Below are 21,536 nucleotides of genomic sequence, written 5' to 3'. Positions count from 1 at the left end.
TGGTGGCGCATGCCTGTAGTCCCAGCTACTCGGGAGGCTGAGGCAGAAAGATTGCTTGAGCCAGGAGTTTGAGGTTGCTGTGAGCTAGGCTGACGCCATGGCACTCACTCTAGCCTAGGCAACAAAGTGAGACTCTGTCTCAAAAAAAAAAAAAAAATTGTCATCCTAGCACTCTGGGAAGTCGAGGCGGGCAGATTGCTCGAGGTCAGGTGTTCGAAACCAGTCTGAGAGCGAGACCCCGTGTCTACTATAAATAGAAAGAAATTAATTGGCCAACTAACATATATAGAAAAAATTAGCCGGGCATGGTGGCGCATGCCTGTAGTCCCAGCTACTCGGGAGGCTGAGGCAGGAGGATTGCTTGAGCCCAGGAGTTGGAGGTTGCTGTGAGCTAGGCTGGAGCCACAGCATTCACTCTAGCCTGGGCAACAAAGCGAGACTCTGTCTCAAAAAAAAAAAAAAATTGTCATGATGATGTGCTTTGGTATGGTTTTCTCTCATTTATTTCTGCTGAACTCCTGTAATACAGAAATATTGATCCTTCAGATCTGGAAAAGTTTCCTGTATTATTTTTTTTTCAATTTTTCAATTTAGATATAATTCACATAATGTAAGGATCATCCTTTTTTTTTTTTTTTTGAGACAGAGTCTCGCTTTGTTGCCCAGGCTAGAGTGAGTGCCATGGCGTCAGCCTAGCTCACAGCAACCTCAAACTCCTGGGCTCAAGCAATCCTCCTGCCTCAGCCTCCCAAGTAGCTGGGACTACAGGCATTTGCCACTATGCCCGGCTAATTTTTTGTATATATATTAGTTGGCCAATTAATTTCTTTCTATTTATAGTAGAGATGGAGTCTCGCTCTTGCTCAGGCTGGTTTCGAACTCCTGTCCTCGAGCAATCCTCCCGCCTCGGCCTCCCAGAGAGCTAGGATTACAGGCGTGAGCCACCGCGCCTGGCCCTGCTACCTTATTTCTTTATGCCTGCATGATATTCCATTGTATGGATATAGCACATTTTGTCTATTGATCAATTGATGGCTGCTTGGGTTGTTTCTACTTTTGGTTGTTGTAAATAGGCAGTGAAATTTACGTGCAAGTTTTTGTGTAGACATATGTTTTCATTTCTTGTGAGTGTGTACTTACTGGGAATGGCATTGCTGGCTCATATGGTAACTGTGTTTAACTTTTTAAGGAATAGCTGAAGTGGCTGCACCACTTTACATTCCTGTCAGCAGTGAGGGTTCTAATTTCACTGTGTTCTTACCAACACTTTTTTTTTTTTTTTTTTGAGACAGAGTCTCGCTTTGTTGCCCAGGCTAGAGTGAGTGCCGTGGCGTCAACCTGGCTCACAGCAACCTCAATCTCCGGGGCTCAGCGATCCTACTGCCTCAGCCTCCCGAGTAGCTGGGACTACAGGCATGCACCACCATGCCCGGCTAATTTTTTGTATATATATTTTTAGTTGGTCAATTAATTTATTTCTATTTTTAGTAGAGACGGGGTCTCGCTCAGGCTGGTTTCGAACTCCTGACCTTGAGCAATCCGCCCGCCTCGGCCTCCCAAAGTGCTAGGATTACAGGCGTGAGCCACCACGCCCGGCCTACTTGTTATCTTTTTATTGTAGCCATTCAAGTAAGTATGAAGAGATATCTCACTGTGATTTTGATTTGCATTTCCCTAATGATTATAATTATTATTTTTTTTTTGCTGTGTTTCAATAAAACTTTATTTATAAAAGCACATAGCAGATGCATTTGGCACACAGGCCTTCTCTGCAGACTCTTGATATAGGCAGTTCAAAATGCTGAAATGGGCCAGGCGCGGTGGCTCAGGCCTGTAATCCTAGCACTCTGGGAGGCCGAGGTGCGGATTGCTCAAGGTCAGGAGTTCGAAACCAGCCTGAGCAAGAGTGAGACCCCGTCTCTACTATAAATGGAAAGAAATTAATTGGCCAACTAAAAATATATACAAAAATTAGCCAGGCATGGTGGTGCATGCCTGTAGTCCCAGCTACTCAGGAGGCTGAGGCAGGAGGATGGCTTGAGCCCAGGAGTGCGAGGTTGCTGTGAGCGAGGCTGACGCCACAGCACTCACTCTAGCCTGGGCAACAAAGTGAGACTCTGTCTCAAAAAAAAAAAATGCTGAAATGAATTTACAAGTATTTTTTTTATTGTAGCGTATTATGGGGGTACAAGTGTTAAGGTTACATATATTGCCCATGCCCTCCCCCTTGAGTAAGAGCTTCAAGAGTGTCCATCCCCCAAACGTTGCACATATTACTTGTTTGGTTGTATATACCCATCCTTTCCTGATGATTATAATGATAATAATGTTGAGTCTCTTTTTGTGTGCTTATTGGCCTTTTGTATATCTTCTTTGGAGAAATGTCTATTTAAAAGTCCTTTGCCCATTTTAAGAATAGGTTGTTTTTTTTATTGTTGTGAGAACTTATATTTTCTGGATGTTAGCCTCTTATCAGATCTTGAATTTTTTAAAAATACAATTTCACCTTCATTTTGGTATGTGCATGTATTTTTGTCTTCTGGAAGAGTTTCTCAACTTTAACTTCCAATTGTCTTAAATTTTGTTTAGACTACCATATTATGAGTGAGGAAGTAAAAACCTGCTAGGAAGTCTGTGTGCCTGGGTGGGACTTGTGGACTGGTTGACGTCACTGTCAGGAACAGGAGCTAGCAAATTTACTTCGAGCAACCTCTAAATGTGATTGTTATAGTCTTCCCTGGAATGTTAGATTTCTCTAGAAAAAAAAATCTAACAATCTCCACCTAAGCTGGTTTAAGCCTGGCTGCCTGAAAACAAGGTGGGAGAAAGGGGCTTGACTTTTTTTTTTTTTTTTCTGAAATAGTCTTGCTCTGTCACCCTGGATAGAGCTCAGTAGCGTTATCATAGCACACTGCAACCTCAGCTTCCTGAGTAGTTGGGACTACAGGCATGTGCCACCATGCCTGGCTGATTTTTTTCTATTTTTAGTAGAAATGGGGTCTCTCTCTTGCTCAGGCTAGTCTTGAACTCCTGACCTCAAGCAATCTTCCAGAGAGCTAGAATTATAGGAATGAGCACCACGCCCAACATGGATGTCTCTTATCTGTATGATATTTAGAATTTTTCTTAATCTACACTTTCAGGATTTATATTTTTCCTATGTTTTGATTCTGGTACCATTTTCCTAGAGAATAAGTTTCCTATTTTCTTTGGATGTGGGAGAAGGGTGGATCCTCTAGGGACAGGAGGGGACTTAGTTCCATGATGTTAGTCACCTGCCTCACAGCTCTCTTTTGAGGTGTCTGTTACCTTTGGAGGGCTCTGTAGGGTAAATCAGTTTGCTCATGATCAGTATCTCCTTTTTGTAAGCATTTGAGTTTTACCTTCTTAGTCCAGGTTAAATATCCAAGTTAGCACCTCTTTATCCATGTTGTCAGACTGATAGTTCCCCAAGGATACTTGTGCAAAGCTCCTTCCATTCTGTTGATAAATCCCAGAGGGTGGGAGGATTGCTGTCCTTTCTTAGTCTGAAAGGGAGGTGAGCTTACTAAATAAAGAAACAGCCAGTGCTTGGAGTTATCTTGCCACTTAGTTTTTTAGGAAGAAAGATTAATAAGGGTTAGCTGAGAGAGGAGAGGTACACAGTTATCACGGATAATATAGCACTGAGTGTTTACTATGAGCAGTGTCTCTTTCATTCCTGGTTCTTTTAAAGAAATGTTTTTCATAACTTGTTCTGTTTATTTCTAGGTGACTCCACATGGCCTTAGGCTAAATTTCCTCACATTCTTCACAGGCCTAGTTGACTTTATGCATCTGGATCCCAAGAAGGCTGGAACATATTTCTCAAACCAAGCAGTAAGAATATTGCACCTATCTTTTCTTGATTCCACTTGTGCCCCATTTGCTGTCCAGTATCACAGTTAGCTTCAGGACAGGTCCCAGGAGTACATGTGTACTGCTGTGCAGAGAGAAGATGAGGGGAATAATAGTGTTTTGGAAGGAATACTAGAAACTCCCAGTGATTGGACTGAGATTACGGAATGACCAGGTGAAGAAGAAGCAACTTTTAGTTTTTTTTTTTTTTTTTGAGACAGAGTCTCACTCTGTTGCCTGCACTAGAGTGCCTTGGTATCAGCCTAGCTCACAGCAACCTCAAACTCCTGGGCTCAAGCAATCCTTCTGCCTCAGCCTCCCGAGTAGCTGGGACTACAGGCCACCATGCCTGGCTAATTTTTTCTATATATTTTTAGTTATCTGACTCATTTCTTTCTATTTATAGTAGAGACAGTGTCTCGCTCTTGCTCAAGCTGGTCTCAAACTCCTGAGCTCAAATGATCCTCCCACCTCGGCCTCCCAAAGTGCTAGGATCACAGGTGTGAGCCACCGCACCGGGCCAGCTTTTAATTTTTAATTCATAGTCTTCCATATAGTTTGGGGGTTCTTGGGGCAGTAAATCTTTTACTTTTATAATATGAAGTGTCTCAGAAGAATATTTAACATAGGAGAATAAAATATGTTTAAATAGAAAAAGGTGATTTGAAAATTTCCATGACTAGTGCAGATCCAATTTTGAAAAAAAAAAAAAAGAGTACACATGGTTGTGAAATACTGAAAGATTATGCAGCTACATGTTAATAGTGATAAACTCTGGGTGATCTTTCTACTCTTTATGTAAAAAAAAATTTACATACTTACATACTGAAATCCACTGTGCCTGGACTTTATTCTTTTTTTTTTTTTTTTTTCCGGCATATTGTGGGGGTACAGATTTTAAGGTTTCAATAAATGCCCATTTCCCCCCCTAATCTTTTTTAAGTATTCACATTTTCTACAATGAACGTGGATATTTGGGAAGACAATCCCACTATCTGATTTTTTTTTTTTTTTTAAGAAACAGTCTTGCTCTGTCACCCATGCTGGAGTACAGAGGCCCAATCATAGCTCACTGCAGCCTTGAACTCCTGTGCTCAAGTGATCCTCTTGCCATAGCCTCCCAAGTAGCTGGCAGTACGGGCACATGCCACCATTCCCAACTAATTTTTTATTTTTTGTAAAGACAGGGTCTCGTTGTATTGCGCAGGCTGGTCTTAAACCCCTGGCCTCAAACAGTCTTTGCGTCTCGGTCTTCCAAAGTGTTGGGATTACAAACATTTTGTTTGACTTTTCCACATGCTGCTTGCTTGTATAAGCCAATTTTAGTTCTTACATGCTAAAGATTTTAGTATTTACCTGATTAGCACATGGAGAGGCTTGAACTGCAGAAAGGCTTCTCCAGGGTGTGTACTATGTGCCTCCTGCTCAATCTGCCCTTCTTTCTGTCTAGGTCAGGGCCTGCATCCTCTGTGTCCATCCTCGGACCAGAGTTGTGCGCCTGAGCTTGCGCCCTATCTTCCTACAACCTGGGCGCCCACTTACCCGGCTGTCTTGCCAGCACCTTGGAGCTGTGCTAGATGACGTTCCTGTCCAGGGCTTTTTCAACAAGGCTGGGGCCATTTTCAGACTGAAGGATGGGATTCTGGCCTATGCACGGGTAAGGTGGCTTCTTTGTTTGGTCAGGGATCTTATCACTGGAAGGAGTTTTGAGACACAGGGGTCCTTTCTGCTTCCTTTATCACTTGACATTGATTTATTTTGGATATCCCCAATTGTGACGGACTGTTCATAGTGATTAGAACAATGTCTATTTTTTTTTTTTTTATTAAGACAGGGCCTTGCTCTGTTGCCCAGGCTAGAGTACAATGGCACCATCAAAGCTCACTGCAGCCTAAAACTCCCAGGCTCAAACAATCCTTTTGCCTCAGCCTCCCGAATAGTTGGGACTACAGGTATATGCTACCATGCCCAGCTAATTTTTTTGTTTTTTATAGAAATGGGGTCTTCCTCTTGCTCAGACTGGTTTTGAATTCCTTCCTGGCTTCAAGCAATCCTCCCTGCTCAGCCTCTGAAAGTGCTAGGATTATAGGTGTGAGCCACTGCACCAGGCTTTCTATTTGTTACATTAGAATGCCTTAGAACCAACTTGCCGTATTTGATACTTGGTCAATGGTTAAGTATAAGAAGGAGTTAGGATCAAGACCAGGGATCAACAAAGTTTTTCTTAAAGGGTTGGATCATAAATATTTTAGGAGTATTGTCCATATAGTCTGTGTCCTAATTACTCAACTATGTTGTTACAGTATGAAAGCAGTTGTGGACAGTATATAAGTGAATGGGATGACTGTGTTCCAATAAGACTTTTGCTGACAAAAATTGGCACTGGGCTGTAGTTTACTGACCTGTGACCTATTGAGATTCTATAATGGTAAAAAGCAGTTTTCTTAGTGAGTAGAATTATTTTACCAGGCAAAGTATTGTTTTTATGGTAGATGATAAATGTATTGAGTCATCTTGGTGTGTTTTATATCTGATTGGCCTAGCCCTCTTGCCTATGGCTTATTCTAAATTACTTGGTATTTTGCAGCTCAGCCATCTCTCTGATTCTAAGAACACCTTCAAACCTGAGAGCTTCAAGCCAGGGAACACTCATAAGTGTAGAATTATTGACTACAGCCAAATGGATGAACTGGCCTTACTCTCTCTGCGGACGTAAGTGTGTCATTAACACGTGGGGGCGTAGAGATGTGCACCTGCGTGTATGCGTATTCGGTTTCTCCTGGCTGTGGTTGGTGAGGCTTTCCTTTCTCACCAGCATGATTGTGGAAGGCCTGAAGTTTAGGCAACCTCTGCCCTAGTTTATTTATTTTCCTTTTGTCCTAGGTCTATTATTGAAGCTCAGTACCTTAGCTATCATGACATCAAACCTGGGGCAGTGGTAAAGGTAAGACCTCAAGATAGATACTCCCCCAAAATAGATCCTCTCCCCAATTAGATACTTCCCCCACTGTCAGGCCTTCTTTGGTTCATAGCTTTCTGTCAGTTCATTAGTCCTTATGTTAACACATTGGAAGTTATGTTCCTTGCCTCTGACCGTTAACTGGGATTTTTCTCTCTTCCCTTGGGTAACTTGTAATTAATTTCAAGGTAAGGTCTTACTGGCACCACCCGACTACACAGAAGCAATAGATCATAAATCCTGGGGTTTGGGATTTGGTATTGCTTATTAGACCAGATAAAAAATTAGTACTCTGATAATTGTGCTTCCTAGGATATTAGTGACAAGCCAGTTCAGTTTTCTCTCCTTTCTAACCTTGTGGCTCTAATCAAGATGCTCTCTTTATATGTAGAATTTATACCTGAGGAGGAGACATAGTCCCATCTTTTAGGGAATGTACTTGTGAGGCACACAGAAAATATATGCTCCCACAAAAAGATGTGAAGGATCCTGTAAATAACATTGGCTAAATCAGGATCACTGTGGGATGTGTGCTTTACTCACGTGAAATCTGGAACAACGGGCATAGTTAGCTCAGGAAGGTGTGCTTCAAAAGAGAATAGTGCCATGATTTGCTATAAGAGATGGGGGAACACCTTTCTTGAGGCATCACGGTGTCTTTTCTTTGGGCTCTAGGGCACAGTACTAACTATAAAGCCATATGGGATGCTGTTGAAGGTGGGCCAGCATATAAGGGGCCTGGTACCTGCCATGCACCTGGCTGACATCCTGATTAAGAATCCAGAAAAGAAGTACCACGCTGGGGACGAGGTCAAGTGCCGGGTAAGTCTCCTGCTGCAGGTCTCTGCTGGGGTTTTGACTGGGTAGGAAGAGAGCAGTTCTCAGCTGAAGTTTCTGCCTTCTTCCACAAAGTGAGCACATAACGTCTGCAGTGTGTGCAGTGCTGTGCCTGGCATCGGGAAGAAGAAAGTAAGTCCCTGTGCTTGAGAGTGTGTGATGTAATTGGGAGTGAAAATATCTATACATGAAGTGAGAAAAAGCCAATGTGTGACCTTTTGCCACATGGTTTAGTGTAGGCTATATGTTATGGACACATCTCAGAAAGGGGAGACCAGGGCAGGCTTGAGCTGTTGACATGATCAATGGCAACTGCCATGTAACTGACGCATATTCTGTGCTAGTTGTTATGCTAGGCACATGATGTGTATTATTTCATGTAATCCTTAAAACAACCCTATAAATTAAGTACTATTATCTTCATTTTGCAAGTGGGGAAATTAAAGCTTAGGAAAGTGAAGTATCTTGCCTAAAGTCACACAGCTAATAACAAGTAGAACCAGTTTTCACATTCAGCTCTGTGTAACAAGAATGTTGTCTAGCTTTCTGGCTGGGGTGGGACTTGAGCTAGAAGGGATATGGGTAAAATTTGGAAGGTTGGGAAGGAGCATGGAGTGTGTTATAGGCACAGAAATAGCCCAGATAAAGCTGCCAGATTGTGGGTGGTATATAACAAAGGCTTGAATCGCAAGAGAAGCTTCATAGGGTTGTGAAGATTAAACGTGATCATACGCACAGAGTGCTCGGCATAGGGCCTGGTATGTATAGGCACTCAATATGTTAGGTTTGCTTATATTCATTTCATTCCATCATTATTGACTCAGCAAAGGTATCAGTCGCCTGTTGGTGCAATATTTTTTAGTAATGGGGTCAAGGGTTAAAAAGGGAGGAGTTTCTCTGTCCTCAAGGAGGTGACCTTCTGAGGGGTGAAAGATAGTTGGATCTCTTTTTTTTTTCTTTGAGACAGAGTCTCGCTTTGTCGCCCAGGCTAGAGTGAGTGCCATGGTGTCAGCCTAGCTCACAGAAACCTCAAACTCATGGGCTCAAGCAATCCTCCTGCCTCAGCCTCCCAAGTAGCTGGGACTACAGGCATGTGCCACCATGCCCGGCTAATGTTTTCTATATATATTAGTTGGCCAATTAATTTCTTTCTATTTTTAGTAGAGATGGGGTCTCACTCTTGCTCAGGCTGGTTTCAAACTCCTGACCTCGAGCAATCCGCCCGCCTCGGCCTCCCAGAGTGTAGGATTACAGGCGTGAGCCACTGCACCCAGCCAGATCTCTTGGTCTTAGTTTATAGGTAATAAACAATGGTACTGAGGTGGTAAATTGATTCAGTCAAATATCTGTCAGACTAGATGCAAAGCCCACCATGAGGGAACTAAGGCGGTATAGAAGTTATTGTAACACAAGACTCAGCAGAGGTGCTGTAAGATAATGAGTCTTGCCTTGTGGCCAGGAGGAAGTACATTTGAAATAGCGATTAATATGCCCTAGATTGTCATCCAGCAGGAAACAGGGAGAATCTGCAGCTGAGATTATTAGAGGAAAAGAGGTAGCAGGTTCTTGGACAATGGCCCATGGCCTTTGGGTTTAGGGGGTTGCAGAGACCAGCTCGTGGCTCTCTTGATAACAGATAACTTGATGATGGCCATTATCCCTCCCCTAGGTATTGCTTTGTGACTCCGAAGACAAGAAGCTAATGATGACTCTGAAGAAAACCCTGGTTGAGTCCAAACTACCTGCCATTACCTGCTATGCTGATGCCAAGCCTGGTCTGCAGACACATGGCTTCATCATCAGGGTGAAGGACTATGGCTGCATTGTCAAGTTCTACAATGATGTGCAGGGACTGGTGCCCAAGCACGAGCTCAGTGCTGAGTATATCCCTGACCCAGAGAGAGTCTTTTACACTGGCCAGGTAACCCTCCCCCTGGACAAGCCCCCTACCCTTGGTCACCCCAGGAACATAGATTTGAATTTGAAGGAGTAATAAGTGGGAGGGCTGCCTTTTTTTTTTTTTTTTGAGACAGTCTCGCCTGTTATCCTGGGATAGAGAGCAATGGCATCATCGTAGCTCACTGTAACATCAAACTCCTGGGCTCAAACAATCTTCTTGCCTCAGCCTCCCAAGTAGCTGAGACTACAGGTGTGTGCCATGGTGCCTGGCTAATTTTTCAGTTTTTAGTAGAGATAAGTTCTTGCTCTTGCTCAGGCTAGTCTCAAACTCCTGAGCTCAAGTATCAAGTAGTCTTCCTGCCTCAGCCTCCCAGAGTGCTGTGATTATAGGCATGAGCCCTTGTGCCCAGGCAGAAGGGCTGCCTTTTAAGAGACTGAGGAAGACAGCACATGGGGCAGTGGGCCTGAGCCAGCTGAATGGAGAAGGTGGGAAACAGAACAGAGAAAAACCCTCAAAGGGTTTTAGCGGAAACTGGCAAGATCCTGGACCTCAGGCCCACAACCTGGAGGATGATATTAGTCTTTACCTGTATTGTTCTGAGGCCACTGTCACCACAAGGGGGCAGTGCATATGGGCTGTGAGTATGGGCATGTCTAGGAAAAATATTCTTTTTGCTTTTGTTATTTTTAATTGACACAAATTAATTGTACATTTTTATGGGGTACAGTGTAATATTTCTTTCTTTTCTTTTTTTTTTTTGAGACAGAGTCTCACTTTGTTGCCCAGGCTAGAGTGAGTGCTGTGGCGTCAGCCTAGCTCACAGCAACCTCAAACTCCTGGGCTCAAGCAATCCTCCTGCCTCAGCCTCCCGAGTAGCTGGGACTACAGGCATGCGCCACCATGCCCGGCTAATTTTTTCTGTATGTGTTAGTTGGCCAATTAATTTCTTTCTATTTTTATAGTAGAGACAGAGTCTCACTCTTGGTCAGGCTGGTTTTGAACTCCTGACCTTGAGCGATCCACCTGCCTCTGCCTCCCAGAGTGCTAGGATTACAGGCGTGAGCCACGGCGCCTGGCCCAGTGTAATATTTCAGCACCTGTATACAGTGCGTAATGATCAAATTGGTATTTAGCATATCCATCACCTCAAATGGAAAAATAATTTTTTAAGGCTTGGGTTGTACCAAAGTTATCTATGTCTTACTTTTACTAAAAAAAAAAAACAAACAAAAAAAAAAACGACTTGCGGGGATTCTGTGTAACTCTGAGTACATTTCTTCTTTTCACTGCCTTCTGATCTGATCCCAGGGCCTGGCGGATCTCTCAAGGCCCCTGCAGCAGTAGTGGACGGCACCAGCACTGCATGGCCTGCTGGGAGGACTCAGCACATGTGTGTGCTTTCTCTCCAGGTGGTGAAGGTTGTGGTGCTGAACTGTGAGCCATCCAAAGAGAGGATGCTCTTATCCTTCAAGCTGTTGAGTGATCCAGAACTACAGAAAGAGCCTGCAGGACACAGTCAGAAGAAAGGAAGAGTCATTAACGTTGGGCAGGTACTTGGACTTCTCTGGACAAGTTTTTTATTTTATAGTGAAGAGCAGGGTTCCACTGACAGGGGGTATTGGAACCCATGAAGGGGAAAGGTAGAGGTAGCTAGGTAAGATTCTGGGGCTAGAGGGGTTCTTGAGAGAAGACCTCCTATATGTTCTTGCTTCTGTGCTGGAACAAATGGGCAAAAGTCTATGAAAGGGAAGCTCTGTTATGGTGTGACTTTTCACTGTGTGCTGCTGCCCTCTTTCCTCTCTGGTCCCTGAGACCAGCCTGCAGTTCTGTCTTTCTTCTGGACTCAGTGGAGGGACTTGGGAGAGGAAGGAAGTGAGCCTGCAAAGGAATCCTGGTGTGTGTGCACGTGTATACATGCTGGTCTGGGGGCTGGGCGCGGGGCCTGGAAGAAAGTCGCTTCTCTGCTCTTGGCCTCTCAGTGATCCCTCGTGCTGGAGTGTGATGCCTCTGAGCCCTTCCTGATCCACACTAAGCTACTCTCTGTTCAAGACAAATGCTATTTTTTCTTTTTATCTTCCCTGGGTAGTTGGTGGATGTGAAGGTTTTAGAGAAGACCAAAGATGGGCTGGAGGTGACTATCCTGCCCTACAACATCCCTGCGTTCCTCCCGACGCCTCATCTGTCAGACCACGTTGCCAACGGCCCGCTGTTATATCACTGGCTCCAGGCAGGCGACACCCTTCATCGAGTCCTGTGTCTGAGCCGGAGCGAAGGACATATTGTATCCTTGATAGGTGTCTTTGGAGCACTGAAAGGTGGAGGAGCCATGGGCCCTTGGGTGGGAAATTGTGGGTCAAGTTCAGCTCTTACAGAGAAACCACATGGGGAAAAATATCAGCTAGTTGACCTCAGAAATGCCTCCACGAGACCAAACCAGTGACAAAGCCTGCACTGCGGAAAGTAAGAGCAGGACTGAGGAAGTGCTGCCAGCAGATGTGGCAGGGCAGTGTGGCCAGAGAGGTCGCCAGGAAGAAGGGGAACTAGAGGTTGGGGAGGAAGTAGTAAGGTGAGCATGGCCTAGTGGGACAGCCCCAGTAGCACATCTGGCCTTCGTGGGGCATTCAGTGCTTGGCCCTGGGTTAGAACAATTAATTAGGTAACTTCTGTTGTTCTTTCCTCCCTTTCCACTTTTTCTCCCCCTCAGGGAATATGGAGCTCAGAAATATTCCCTTTGGTCTTTGTGTGTGTGCAGAGATGGAGGACACTGCCCCTTCTCATGGAATGTAAAAGAAAATTTCTTTAGAGTGAAATGGGCAGAGGTGGGAAAACAGGCTTCATTGGTGTGGAGGTCGGGACGGTGGAGGACTGTGCCATGGCTGATCCTGCTGCCAAACCCTGGGGATGAGCTGTTCCATTTTGGTCCCTTCCAGTAATCTGGAGATGAGTTAATCAGGAAAGGAATAAAACAAGGATTCTCAAACTTCAGCATGCATGAGAGTCACCTGGAGGACTTGCTGAAACACAAATGGCTGGGCCCACTCCCAAGTTTCTGCTTCAGTAGTGGGGTGGTGCTGTGAGTTCCAGGTGATGCTGCTGCTGCTGGTCTGCACACTTAGAGAATCACTGCAGTGGCCAGTGGTCAGCCTGCAGTCCTATCTTTCTCTGTGAAGAAAGAGATGGGAGAGATTGACATTTTATATGCCTTTTCTGGAACATTCTCTCCCACCTTTTTTTTTTTTTTTTTTTTTTTTTGAGACAGGGTCTTGCTCTGTCGCCTAGGCTAGAGTGTAGTGGCTCAAAACATGCACCACCATGCTTGTCTAATTTTTTTTGGTAGAGATGAGGTCTTACTATGTTGCCCAGGATAGTCTCAAATTCTTGGCTTCAAGTGATCCTCCTGCCTCTGCGTCTCAAAGTGCTGGGATCACAGGCATGACCCACCCTCTTGGGCCTGGCCTCTTTTTGGAACATTCCTTGACAGAGTACCACTAGCTTCTTTGCAGGAAGCCAGCTTTGGTCTCCACCGTAGAAGGTGGCCAGGACCCCAAGAACTTCTCAGAAATCCATCCTGGAATGCTGCTTATTGGTTTTGTGAAGAGCATCAAGGACTATGGTGTATTCATCCAGTTCCCCTCGGGTCTCAGTGGACTGGCCCCCAAAGCCGTAAGTTCAGCTTCATGCACAAGGGCTTTTGAGGCAAGTCAACAGGGTTGTGGAACCTAAAGGTGGGGGGGAAAGAGCAGGATACTTTATACCTTCGAAAGATTTTTGGGGTTGCTCCCTGAGGGTGAGCATGACACAAAGCACCTGGCAGGTGGTGAGTGGAGCTGAGCTTCAGTTGGTGCTCCTCATGCCCAGCTGTGTGACCTCCTGGAGAAAGGACCACTTTCCTACTCACACCACAGCACTGGGTAGGCTGAAAACTTCAATCTCCAGTGTGAGGATGACTGGACTTGTTTTTATACTCTAAGCATGTTTACACATAGAAATTCATTTTCCTGAGCAGCTAAGTAAAGGTTTTGCAGCTTTTTGAGGTGTCAAGTTACCAGAATATCCTGGAAATCGTCATCCTCTCTCCCATGACATCAAATTGTATGAGAAAAGGTCTCAGCGGTCCCGTAGTGGAACCCCTGATAGGCCTGCTGAATAAACTGAGACCTAAGAGGAGAGGAGACCACCAAAGTCACGTAAGACAGTGCTGAGCAGATGGCATATAGCTCATTCTTGCCGTAGATCATTTGTGAATATTTCTTCCTTTCCATACGCTGTCTCTCTGATGTTTTGCCTGGGAAACATGATTTGTATCCCCTGCCAGAAAAATGTTTAAAATGGGAGCAGAAGAAAGGGCCCCAGAAACCTGCATAGTGAGGGCAGAGGGTTGCCATTGAATATTAGAGACAGAGACAGCTCTGGTGTCCCTCTGGCTTGCCAGTAATGTGCTTTCTTGGCTGAGTGCTCTCTTGGAGGTCTGGACTGGGCAGCCAAGGCCTCTCCTCTGTTTTTATGGAAGGAGAGCAGAGCTGTGCTCAGCGCTGGGGTGAACTTGCTGGGTCCCGTTTTCTCCCACCAGCACACCCCTTTCTGGGCATAGTAGATAGGTTATCTCTCCTTTCCCTGTTTTCTGTCTGCTCTAATCTTCAGATCATGAGTGACAAGTTTGTGACCTCCACAAGTGACCACTTTGTTGAGGGGCAGACAGTAGTTGCAAAGGTGACCAACGTGGATGAGGAGAAGCAGCGGATGCTGCTGTCATTGCGCCTGTCGGACTGCGCTCTGGGGGACTTAGCCGCCACCAGTCTCCTCCTCCTGAGCCAGTGCTTGGAGGAGTTGCAGGGCGTGCGCAGCCTCATGCGCAGCCGAGGTGGGTGCCTCAGGGCCCTGTTGCAGGGAGGGGTATGGGGGGGAGGGTGTGCATTGTAAATTATACCTGTTACTTGGTGGGGTAAGTTGTTGGGCTTCTTAGAACATAAAAAACAATTTGGTAATCTTTTTGTTTTAAATGGAGGTATGACCTGCATAAAGTGCACAAATCATTAAGTGTACAGCTCAGTGAGTGTTTATAAAACAAACAGCCCTTTAAGATAACAGTCATTACAAGAATCCCAGAGGTCCCCTTGTCACCCCGTGCCAGTCCAGAATCAAAATTTCTCTTAGTTCTGTGGCCTCATGTTTGCATTTGTTGTGAATTCATCACCTCTTCACTTTTCATTCCTTTACCCAGCAGATGTATAGTAGATGATGAAATGGAACAGGGACCTGCTAGACTCCATGAGGGGTTATTATTAATATTCCATCTGTTTTAGACTTTGAACCATTGTGTGGGATTGTTGGAAGCCTAATGGAATTTGGGCATATGAGGCTTGAGAGAGTAGAATGAAAATTGAAAAATGAAACCAAAAGAAAGCCTGTGTTCCTGGTATTTCTTGGCTATTTTCATGAATTATGATCAGGTAGGATTAGCAAGGGGCATAAGTCTCTCTGCTTGTTACAAGGGTTTTCATGGATACTGGACATTTTTGTAAAAAGTGGTTTTACCTTGTCAGTGGTTGCAGTGCCCCACTGTCCTCCCTGGTGACAGCATACTTCCAGGGGAAAATGTTTTGTGGTACTAATCCCGTTCCCTTTGGGTCTCTGGCAGACTCTGTGTTGATCCAGACGCTGGCTGAGATGACTGCAGGAATGGTCCTTGACCTAGTGGTGCAGGAGGTGTTGGAAGATGGCTCTGTATTGTTCAGCGGGGGCCCAGTGCCTGGCTTGGTCCTGAGAGCCAGCAAATATCATCGGGCAGGTGAGTGTTTCTGTCTCACCTTTTGTGGTTGGTAGCAGAGACCCTTTCCTGTTGCTCCCTCTCCTAGATACAGAATTTCCAAATACATAGGGTAGATGAGTTGATTCAGTAGAAATTTTTGGTGCACCCATCTTGTGTGAGTGCAAATCAAGACAATTGACAGCACAGTGAAGAAGGTTTAGGTATGAATCTTTTAATAGTTATCATTGGGTAAACCTAGATTTTTACCTTAATATATCAGGTTGTGTAAATTAAGGCTCACCTAAACTTGAACTATGGGAGATAGACCCTTGGTTTCCCTACCTATGGCCCATATAGACCTAGGACATATGTTGTTTTTCCTTTTTTGAATTTAAGGGGTGGCACCTGCAGGCAAAAAGATGCTGTTCTTCCTTCACCTGTTCCAGGAGGATGATCACACTGTTTGGTTCTGTATTGCAGGGCAGGAGGTGGAATCTGGGCAGAAAAAGAAGGCTGTGATCTTAAATGTTGATATGTTGACGTTGGAAGTCCATGTTTCCCTTCACCAGGACTTGGTGAATAGAAAAGCTAAAAAGGTAAGCTTGCTACTGACTTACATTTCCATGGAGTCACATGACACACCCTTTCCATACCATGCTCCTAGCTCAAGGTTTCTAGTTCAGATGCCTATAGTTAGGGTGACCATATGTCTGGACAAATCCAGGACGTTCCCAATTTTGACCTCTTGTTCTGGTATGGTTAGTAGTGCTGACTTTCAGTCTGGTTCAAGTGATAAATTATATGGTCACCCTATGGTTGGGCCAAGCAAGTATTGTAAAGGAGCGAGGTTGGCTGTATGTGGGGAGTGGCAAGACCTGGACTCTGACACACAGGAGAATGAATGCCCAGCTGGCTTGGGGCAGACTGTTCAGATCTGTCTGGTTATTGCCAGGTGAGAATATCTGGGTCTAGTGTTACTGAGTCTTTAAGAGGAAGCAGAATTTGAATTTTTATTTGAAATAAATGTTGAAAATTTTAGAACTTAATTTGTTTTTTAAAAAACATTATATGAACCAAATAAAGCATGTCTGTGGGTAGTTTGGACCTCCAGGCCCTCCACACCCTCTCCTACGCGTTTGTGTGATGTAAGAATGGGTTTGAGGGAAATATTAAAATCAGTATTTTTCTCTGTGTGATGGATATATTTGGTCATTGTTTAAGGGACTAATTAAACACCTAATTGCATAGAGTATGGTACAGTGTAGATAGAATCCTTAATCTCTAGTTGCTTAGCATCTTTAGACTTTAAGATAGAGAATAGAAAGCAATACTAACCTGTCACTCAAGTTTTCTAGCAGGACTCTACCATTTGATCATCTAATTGAAGCTTGGGCATATAAGAGCGTGAGCACAATTTGGATTCTGAGAAAAGAAAGGCTTGGTGCCTGGCACACAATAAGCTCTCAGTATTGACTCTATTCATTGAATGGTTGAAGGGGTGATTAAATTGGGGAAGAGGAGCCTGGCTGTGAGACTGAGTGTCAGAAACCACAGTGTCCTTAAGCTGGAGAGCTGTTAGAGGTTGCCTGGTTGTGCATCACAATCACCTAAATAACTTTTTAAATTCATATTCACAGTTCTAGGATAGAGTCTAGGAATTTGAATTCAGAATGACATAGAAACATTCTGATGAGGCCCCGTGAATTTTGTATACAGGTGAGGAAAGTTAGGTCCAGGGAGTGAAGGCTTGTCTATTCCAGCTCAGACTAGCCTCGGGTCCCCTGGACTCCAGAGGGTTTCCCCAGTCCCACCCTACCCGGTGGGGCCAGGAACAAGTAACCATGCTCTGTAAGAGAAACAGAGATGGTCTTCTCTCTTTCCTAGCTGAAGAAAGATAGCGAACACCAGGCGATTGTGCAGCACTTGGAGGAGTCCTTCGCCGTTGCCTCCTTGGTAGAGACTGGCCACCTGGCAGCTTTCTCCCTGACCTCTCACCTCAACGACACCTTCCGCTTTGACTCAGAGAAGTTGCACATCGGACAGGGTGTTTCCCTTACCCTCAAGACCACAGAACCAGGAGTGACTGGTCTTCTTTTGGCTGTTGAGGGGCCAGCTGCTAAGAGGACCATGAGACAGACCCGGAAGGACTCTGAGACAGTTGACGAGGATGAGGAAGTAGATCCAGCTCTGGCTGTAGGGACTGTAAAGAAGCATACCCTGTCTATCGGGGACATGGTCACAGGGACTGTGAAGTCCATTAAGCCCACCCATGTGGTTGTGACTCTGGAAGATGGTGTCATTGGCTGCATCCATGCCTCCCATATTCTAGATGATGTTCCAGAGGGCATCTCTCCTACAACCAAGCTGAAAGTTGGAAAGACAGTCACTGCCCGAGTGATTGGTGGGCGAGACATGAAGACATACAAGTATGGAGGCTTTGGGGGATGGGCCGGCTTTGGGGGGTGATTGTCGTAATTTTGGGAGGAGGAATGGAAAGGTAGGTAGGTTCCATTAGTTAACAAAAGGCATTCACCGAAGGATCCTTTTGCATGATATTCCACTATACATGGAACATAGTGTAGTTAAGAGCATGGGTTTAGAGTCAGACCTGGGTTTGAATTCCAGATTGACTGTGACCATGTGATATTTATAGTAACTACTGAAGTCTGTGAATTTTATTTTCTTAATTTGTAAAGTGAGAGTAATGGTAGTGACTACCTTATAGGGCCGTTGCGAAGGGTAAAAGAGAGAACATGTAGTATGTTATGTGCCTAGCAGGTTGCCTGCCTCATATTTATTAGTAGTATATATCAGCAGTTATAATTTATTCTTCACTTCACACCTTAATTATACTCATTTACTCTAGATCTAGTTACCACATGTGTTATTGTGGCAGAAATTCTTGCTACAACAAGAACAGCAGAAAAAGAGTTCAAAGTCTGGCCAGTGATTTGCATTCTAATTTCAGTGACCAACTGTGGGATCTTCACTAAGTCATTTATCCTCTGTAGATCTCAGTTTCCTCATTTTTAGGATGAAAGAATTGGAGTATAGTCTATAGGGAAAATTCTTTTCAGGGTTTGATCTGATAATCCTAAAAGGTCAGAGGAGCCAGCTCCTTTATTTATTGCCAAGGATGAGACTGGAAACCTCGGCCTGACACATCTCCCATTAGTGGTGGTGCAACATGCAGCAGGGTGGTTTCGTAAGCTTGGTTTGGGGTCCAGTAGAGACAAATCCTGATCTCCAGATTACTGTGGTGTAGAGAATAAAAGAAATAATTTGACTTATTTATTTCTCCAGGTTTCTTCCAATAAGTCACCCCAGATTTCTTCGGACCATCCCGGAGCTGAGTGTTCGGCCAAGGTGAGGGAACAATAGCAGCAGCATGGTCCCAGGGAGAGAGCCCTGGGTTTTGGAATCAGGAATCCTGAGTTCTAATCGTGGTTCTGCCAGTGCTAGGCCTTATTTTGTCTCTCCCTGTCCAAGTTATCTTATTTCTCTAGTAGGGCTAGTTGGCTCTCCTAGGGCTAGACGGATTATGTGAAAATTAATGTAAAAGCTGTATAGAGGATTTAAGTATCAATTTAAAGGCCGATAGCAGTTCCCTTTGTCAGCATGTAACAATAAGAAACATTTCTGCTCTTAACCCAATTTTCTTTTTTTTTGTTTTTTTGTTTTTGAGACAGAGTCTCTATTGCCAGGGCTAGAGTGCCATGGCATCAACATAGCTCACAGCAACCTCAAACTCCTGGGCTCAAGTGATCCTCCTGCTTCAGCCTCCCAAGTAGCTGGGACTACAGACATGCACCACCATGCCCGACTAATTTTTCCTATATGTTTTTAGTTGGCCAATTAATTTCTTTCTATTTTTAGTAGAGACAGAGTCTCACTCTTGGTCAGGCTGGTTTTGAACTCCTGACCTTGAGCAATCCTCCTGTCTAGGCCTCCCGGAGTGCTAGGATTGCAGGCGTGAGCCACCATGCCTGGCCTCAACCCAATTTTCTATTGGGTTTATTCCCTAAGTAAGCATGGAACCGAGAATACCTGTTCTTTCAATGTGGACTACTGCTTGGTGACTAGAAGCTGAGCTGGAATTTCAGGTCATGCTCTGGTAGATTTTGCACGGAAGGGTGTTCCATGAGAGATTCTGGGAAGAGGGGAACTAGAAGTTCCATGTAATAGTGGATCCCGTTTGGGATCATTTTTTCAGAGGACCTTTAGCATTTTTTTGATCCATGGGTCATGCTCCTGCTTCTTTCATAAAAGAACCCAACCTCTCATAACTGATAGACCTTTAATGAATGAAGCTAGACATGTATGACCATAAGAAACGCTCTGCAAGGTCAGCTCTGGGATCCATCCAGGTTGTAAGTCTTATGCACCTAGTGATGTTAATAGAAGGACTTCCAAAGTAACTTCCAGAGGGTAAGGTTTGGTCAGCATCCTGAAGGGATCAGAATAGAAGTATAATGTTTCTAAGAAAACTTATGTCTGAGATAGAGAAATATTCCTGTGACATTGAGTTTCAGATGCTAAGAACACTTTTGGAACTTCAGAGTAAGCCCTTTAGTTTCGGAATAACGAAATTTGGTAGATGACCCACATTTCTATTTGTTTACTCTGTGGTTACCTTAGTTTTGTAGGTTTTGATTATATTCCTCTCCAGTCTTTGTTGTGAAAATGAGACCTCATCATATTAGTGGTTGTAGTCTGCAGTATCTTCCACCTTTGACATGTGATGTCTTGCTTTAATTAAACCCTTAATTAGGGTTGAGGTCACATAGTTTATTCACACTAAGGGTAAATATCTTAAATTAATGAATAAGGGATGAGTCAGTGAACTCTGTGGAAAGACCCACTGCAATCCTAAATGGCTTTTGATCTTCAGAGTGCTAAGAACTTCTCATTAACACCACCATTGTTGGTCCACCCTCCTGTGTTGGGAGACTGGTGTGAGGGCCAGGAGGAAAGAGAACAAGACAGTTCAAGAGTCTTAAAAGGCATCTCTGGAGTTCCTGCTAGTCAGTGAGGTTTCTCATAACTCTAATTCAGTAATGCCTACCCTTCTTTTTTTTTTTTTTTTTTTTTTTTTTTTTGGTGGGTGGTTGGGTTTACTTTTTTTGGAAAGACAATTTCCCAAAAATCATTTTGGGAAAAGAGAAAAGGATAACACATACCTGTGTGTGTATGTGTGTTTTGGCTTAAACAACAGAAATTTACTTTCTCACAATTTTAGAGGCTAGAAGTCTGAGATCAGGATGTCGGCAGGGTTTATTTCTTCTGAAGCCTCTCCTTGGCTTGCAGATAGCTGTCTTCTCCCTGTGTCTTCACACGGTCTTCCTTTTATATGTATCTGTATTCTAATCCCTTCTTTTTTTATTGTGGTAAAAACACATAAATGTACCCTGTTAACAATTTTCAGGTGTACATTACAGTTTTGTTAACCAAGTGCATGTTGTACAGCAGCTCTCTAGAACTTTTTCATCTTGCATGACTGAAACTCTATACCCATTGAATATCAACTTCCTGTTTCCCCCACCCCCTACTGCCCCTCGTAGCCACCATCCTGCTTTCAGTGTCTATGAATTCGATTAGTCTGGGTATGTCATATAAATGGAATCATATAGTATTTGTCCTTTTTTGACTGGTTTTATTTTGCTTAGCATAATGTCTTTAGGATCCATACATGTTGTAGAGTGTGTCAGCATTTCCTTCGTTTTCAAGGCTGAATAATATTCCATTGTATGTATATATTGCGTTTTGTTTACTCTTCTGCCAATGGACATTTTAGTTGCTTTTGCCTCTTGGCTATTGTGAATAGTGTTGCATTGAATATGAGTGTGCAAATATCCCTTTGTGATCTTAATTTTAGTTCTTTTGAGTATATACTTACAAGTAAGATTGCTGAATCATGCGGTGGTTCTAATTTTAATTTTTTTTTTGAGACAGAGTCTCACTCTGTTGCCTAGGCTAGAGTGAGTGCCATGATGTCAGCCTAGATCACAGCAACCTCAAACTCCTGGGCTCAAGCGATCCTGCTGCCTCAACCTCCTGAGTAGCTGGGACTACAGGCATGTGCCACCATGCCTGGCTAATTTTTTCTATGTATATTAGTTGGCCACTTAATTTCTTTCTATTTATAGTAGAGACTGGGTCTCGCTCTTGCTCAGGCTGGTTTCACACTCCTGACCTCGAGCAATCCACCTGCCTCG

General features: G+C 44.1%; 2 protein-coding genes across 6 annotated transcripts in view; one reads left to right on the top strand and one right to left on the bottom strand.

The window, feature by feature from the left end:
* The window catches only part of ATP5MK (ATP synthase membrane subunit k), a 173,020-nt gene that overhangs the window by 19,035 nt on the left and 132,449 nt on the right, over window positions 1-21,536 (bottom strand). The window lies entirely within an intron of this gene.
* Window positions 1-21,536, top strand: part of PDCD11 (programmed cell death 11) — a 47,147-nt gene that overhangs the window by 11,622 nt on the left and 13,989 nt on the right. For all 5 annotated transcript variants that reach the window (XM_012770424.3, XM_012770415.3, XM_020280668.2 and 2 more), the window contains exons 8-21: window positions 3,751-3,858; window positions 5,327-5,533; window positions 6,464-6,588; window positions 6,760-6,820; window positions 7,511-7,657; window positions 9,342-9,593; window positions 10,982-11,122; window positions 11,659-11,853; window positions 13,065-13,235; window positions 14,214-14,433; window positions 15,211-15,360; window positions 15,802-15,917; window positions 17,206-17,747; window positions 18,625-18,687. In XM_012770424.3, the coding sequence (XP_012625878.1) occupies window positions 3,751-3,858; window positions 5,327-5,533; window positions 6,464-6,588; window positions 6,760-6,820; window positions 7,511-7,657; window positions 9,342-9,593; window positions 10,982-11,122; window positions 11,659-11,853; window positions 13,065-13,235; window positions 14,214-14,433; window positions 15,211-15,360; window positions 15,802-15,917; window positions 17,206-17,747; window positions 18,625-18,687 (2,498 nt within the window). The remainder of the gene's footprint in view (window positions 1-3,750; window positions 3,859-5,326; window positions 5,534-6,463; window positions 6,589-6,759; window positions 6,821-7,510; window positions 7,658-9,341; window positions 9,594-10,981; window positions 11,123-11,658; window positions 11,854-13,064; window positions 13,236-14,213; window positions 14,434-15,210; window positions 15,361-15,801; window positions 15,918-17,205; window positions 17,748-18,624; window positions 18,688-21,536) is intronic.

This window comes from Microcebus murinus, chromosome 14 (genome assembly GCF_040939455.1).
Source record: "Microcebus murinus isolate Inina chromosome 14, M.murinus_Inina_mat1.0, whole genome shotgun sequence".
In the NCBI taxonomy this organism is placed as follows: domain Eukaryota; kingdom Metazoa; phylum Chordata; class Mammalia; order Primates; family Cheirogaleidae; genus Microcebus; species Microcebus murinus.
Note: the sequence above shows the minus strand (reverse complement) of the source record. Positions and strands in the feature narration are given on the sequence as shown.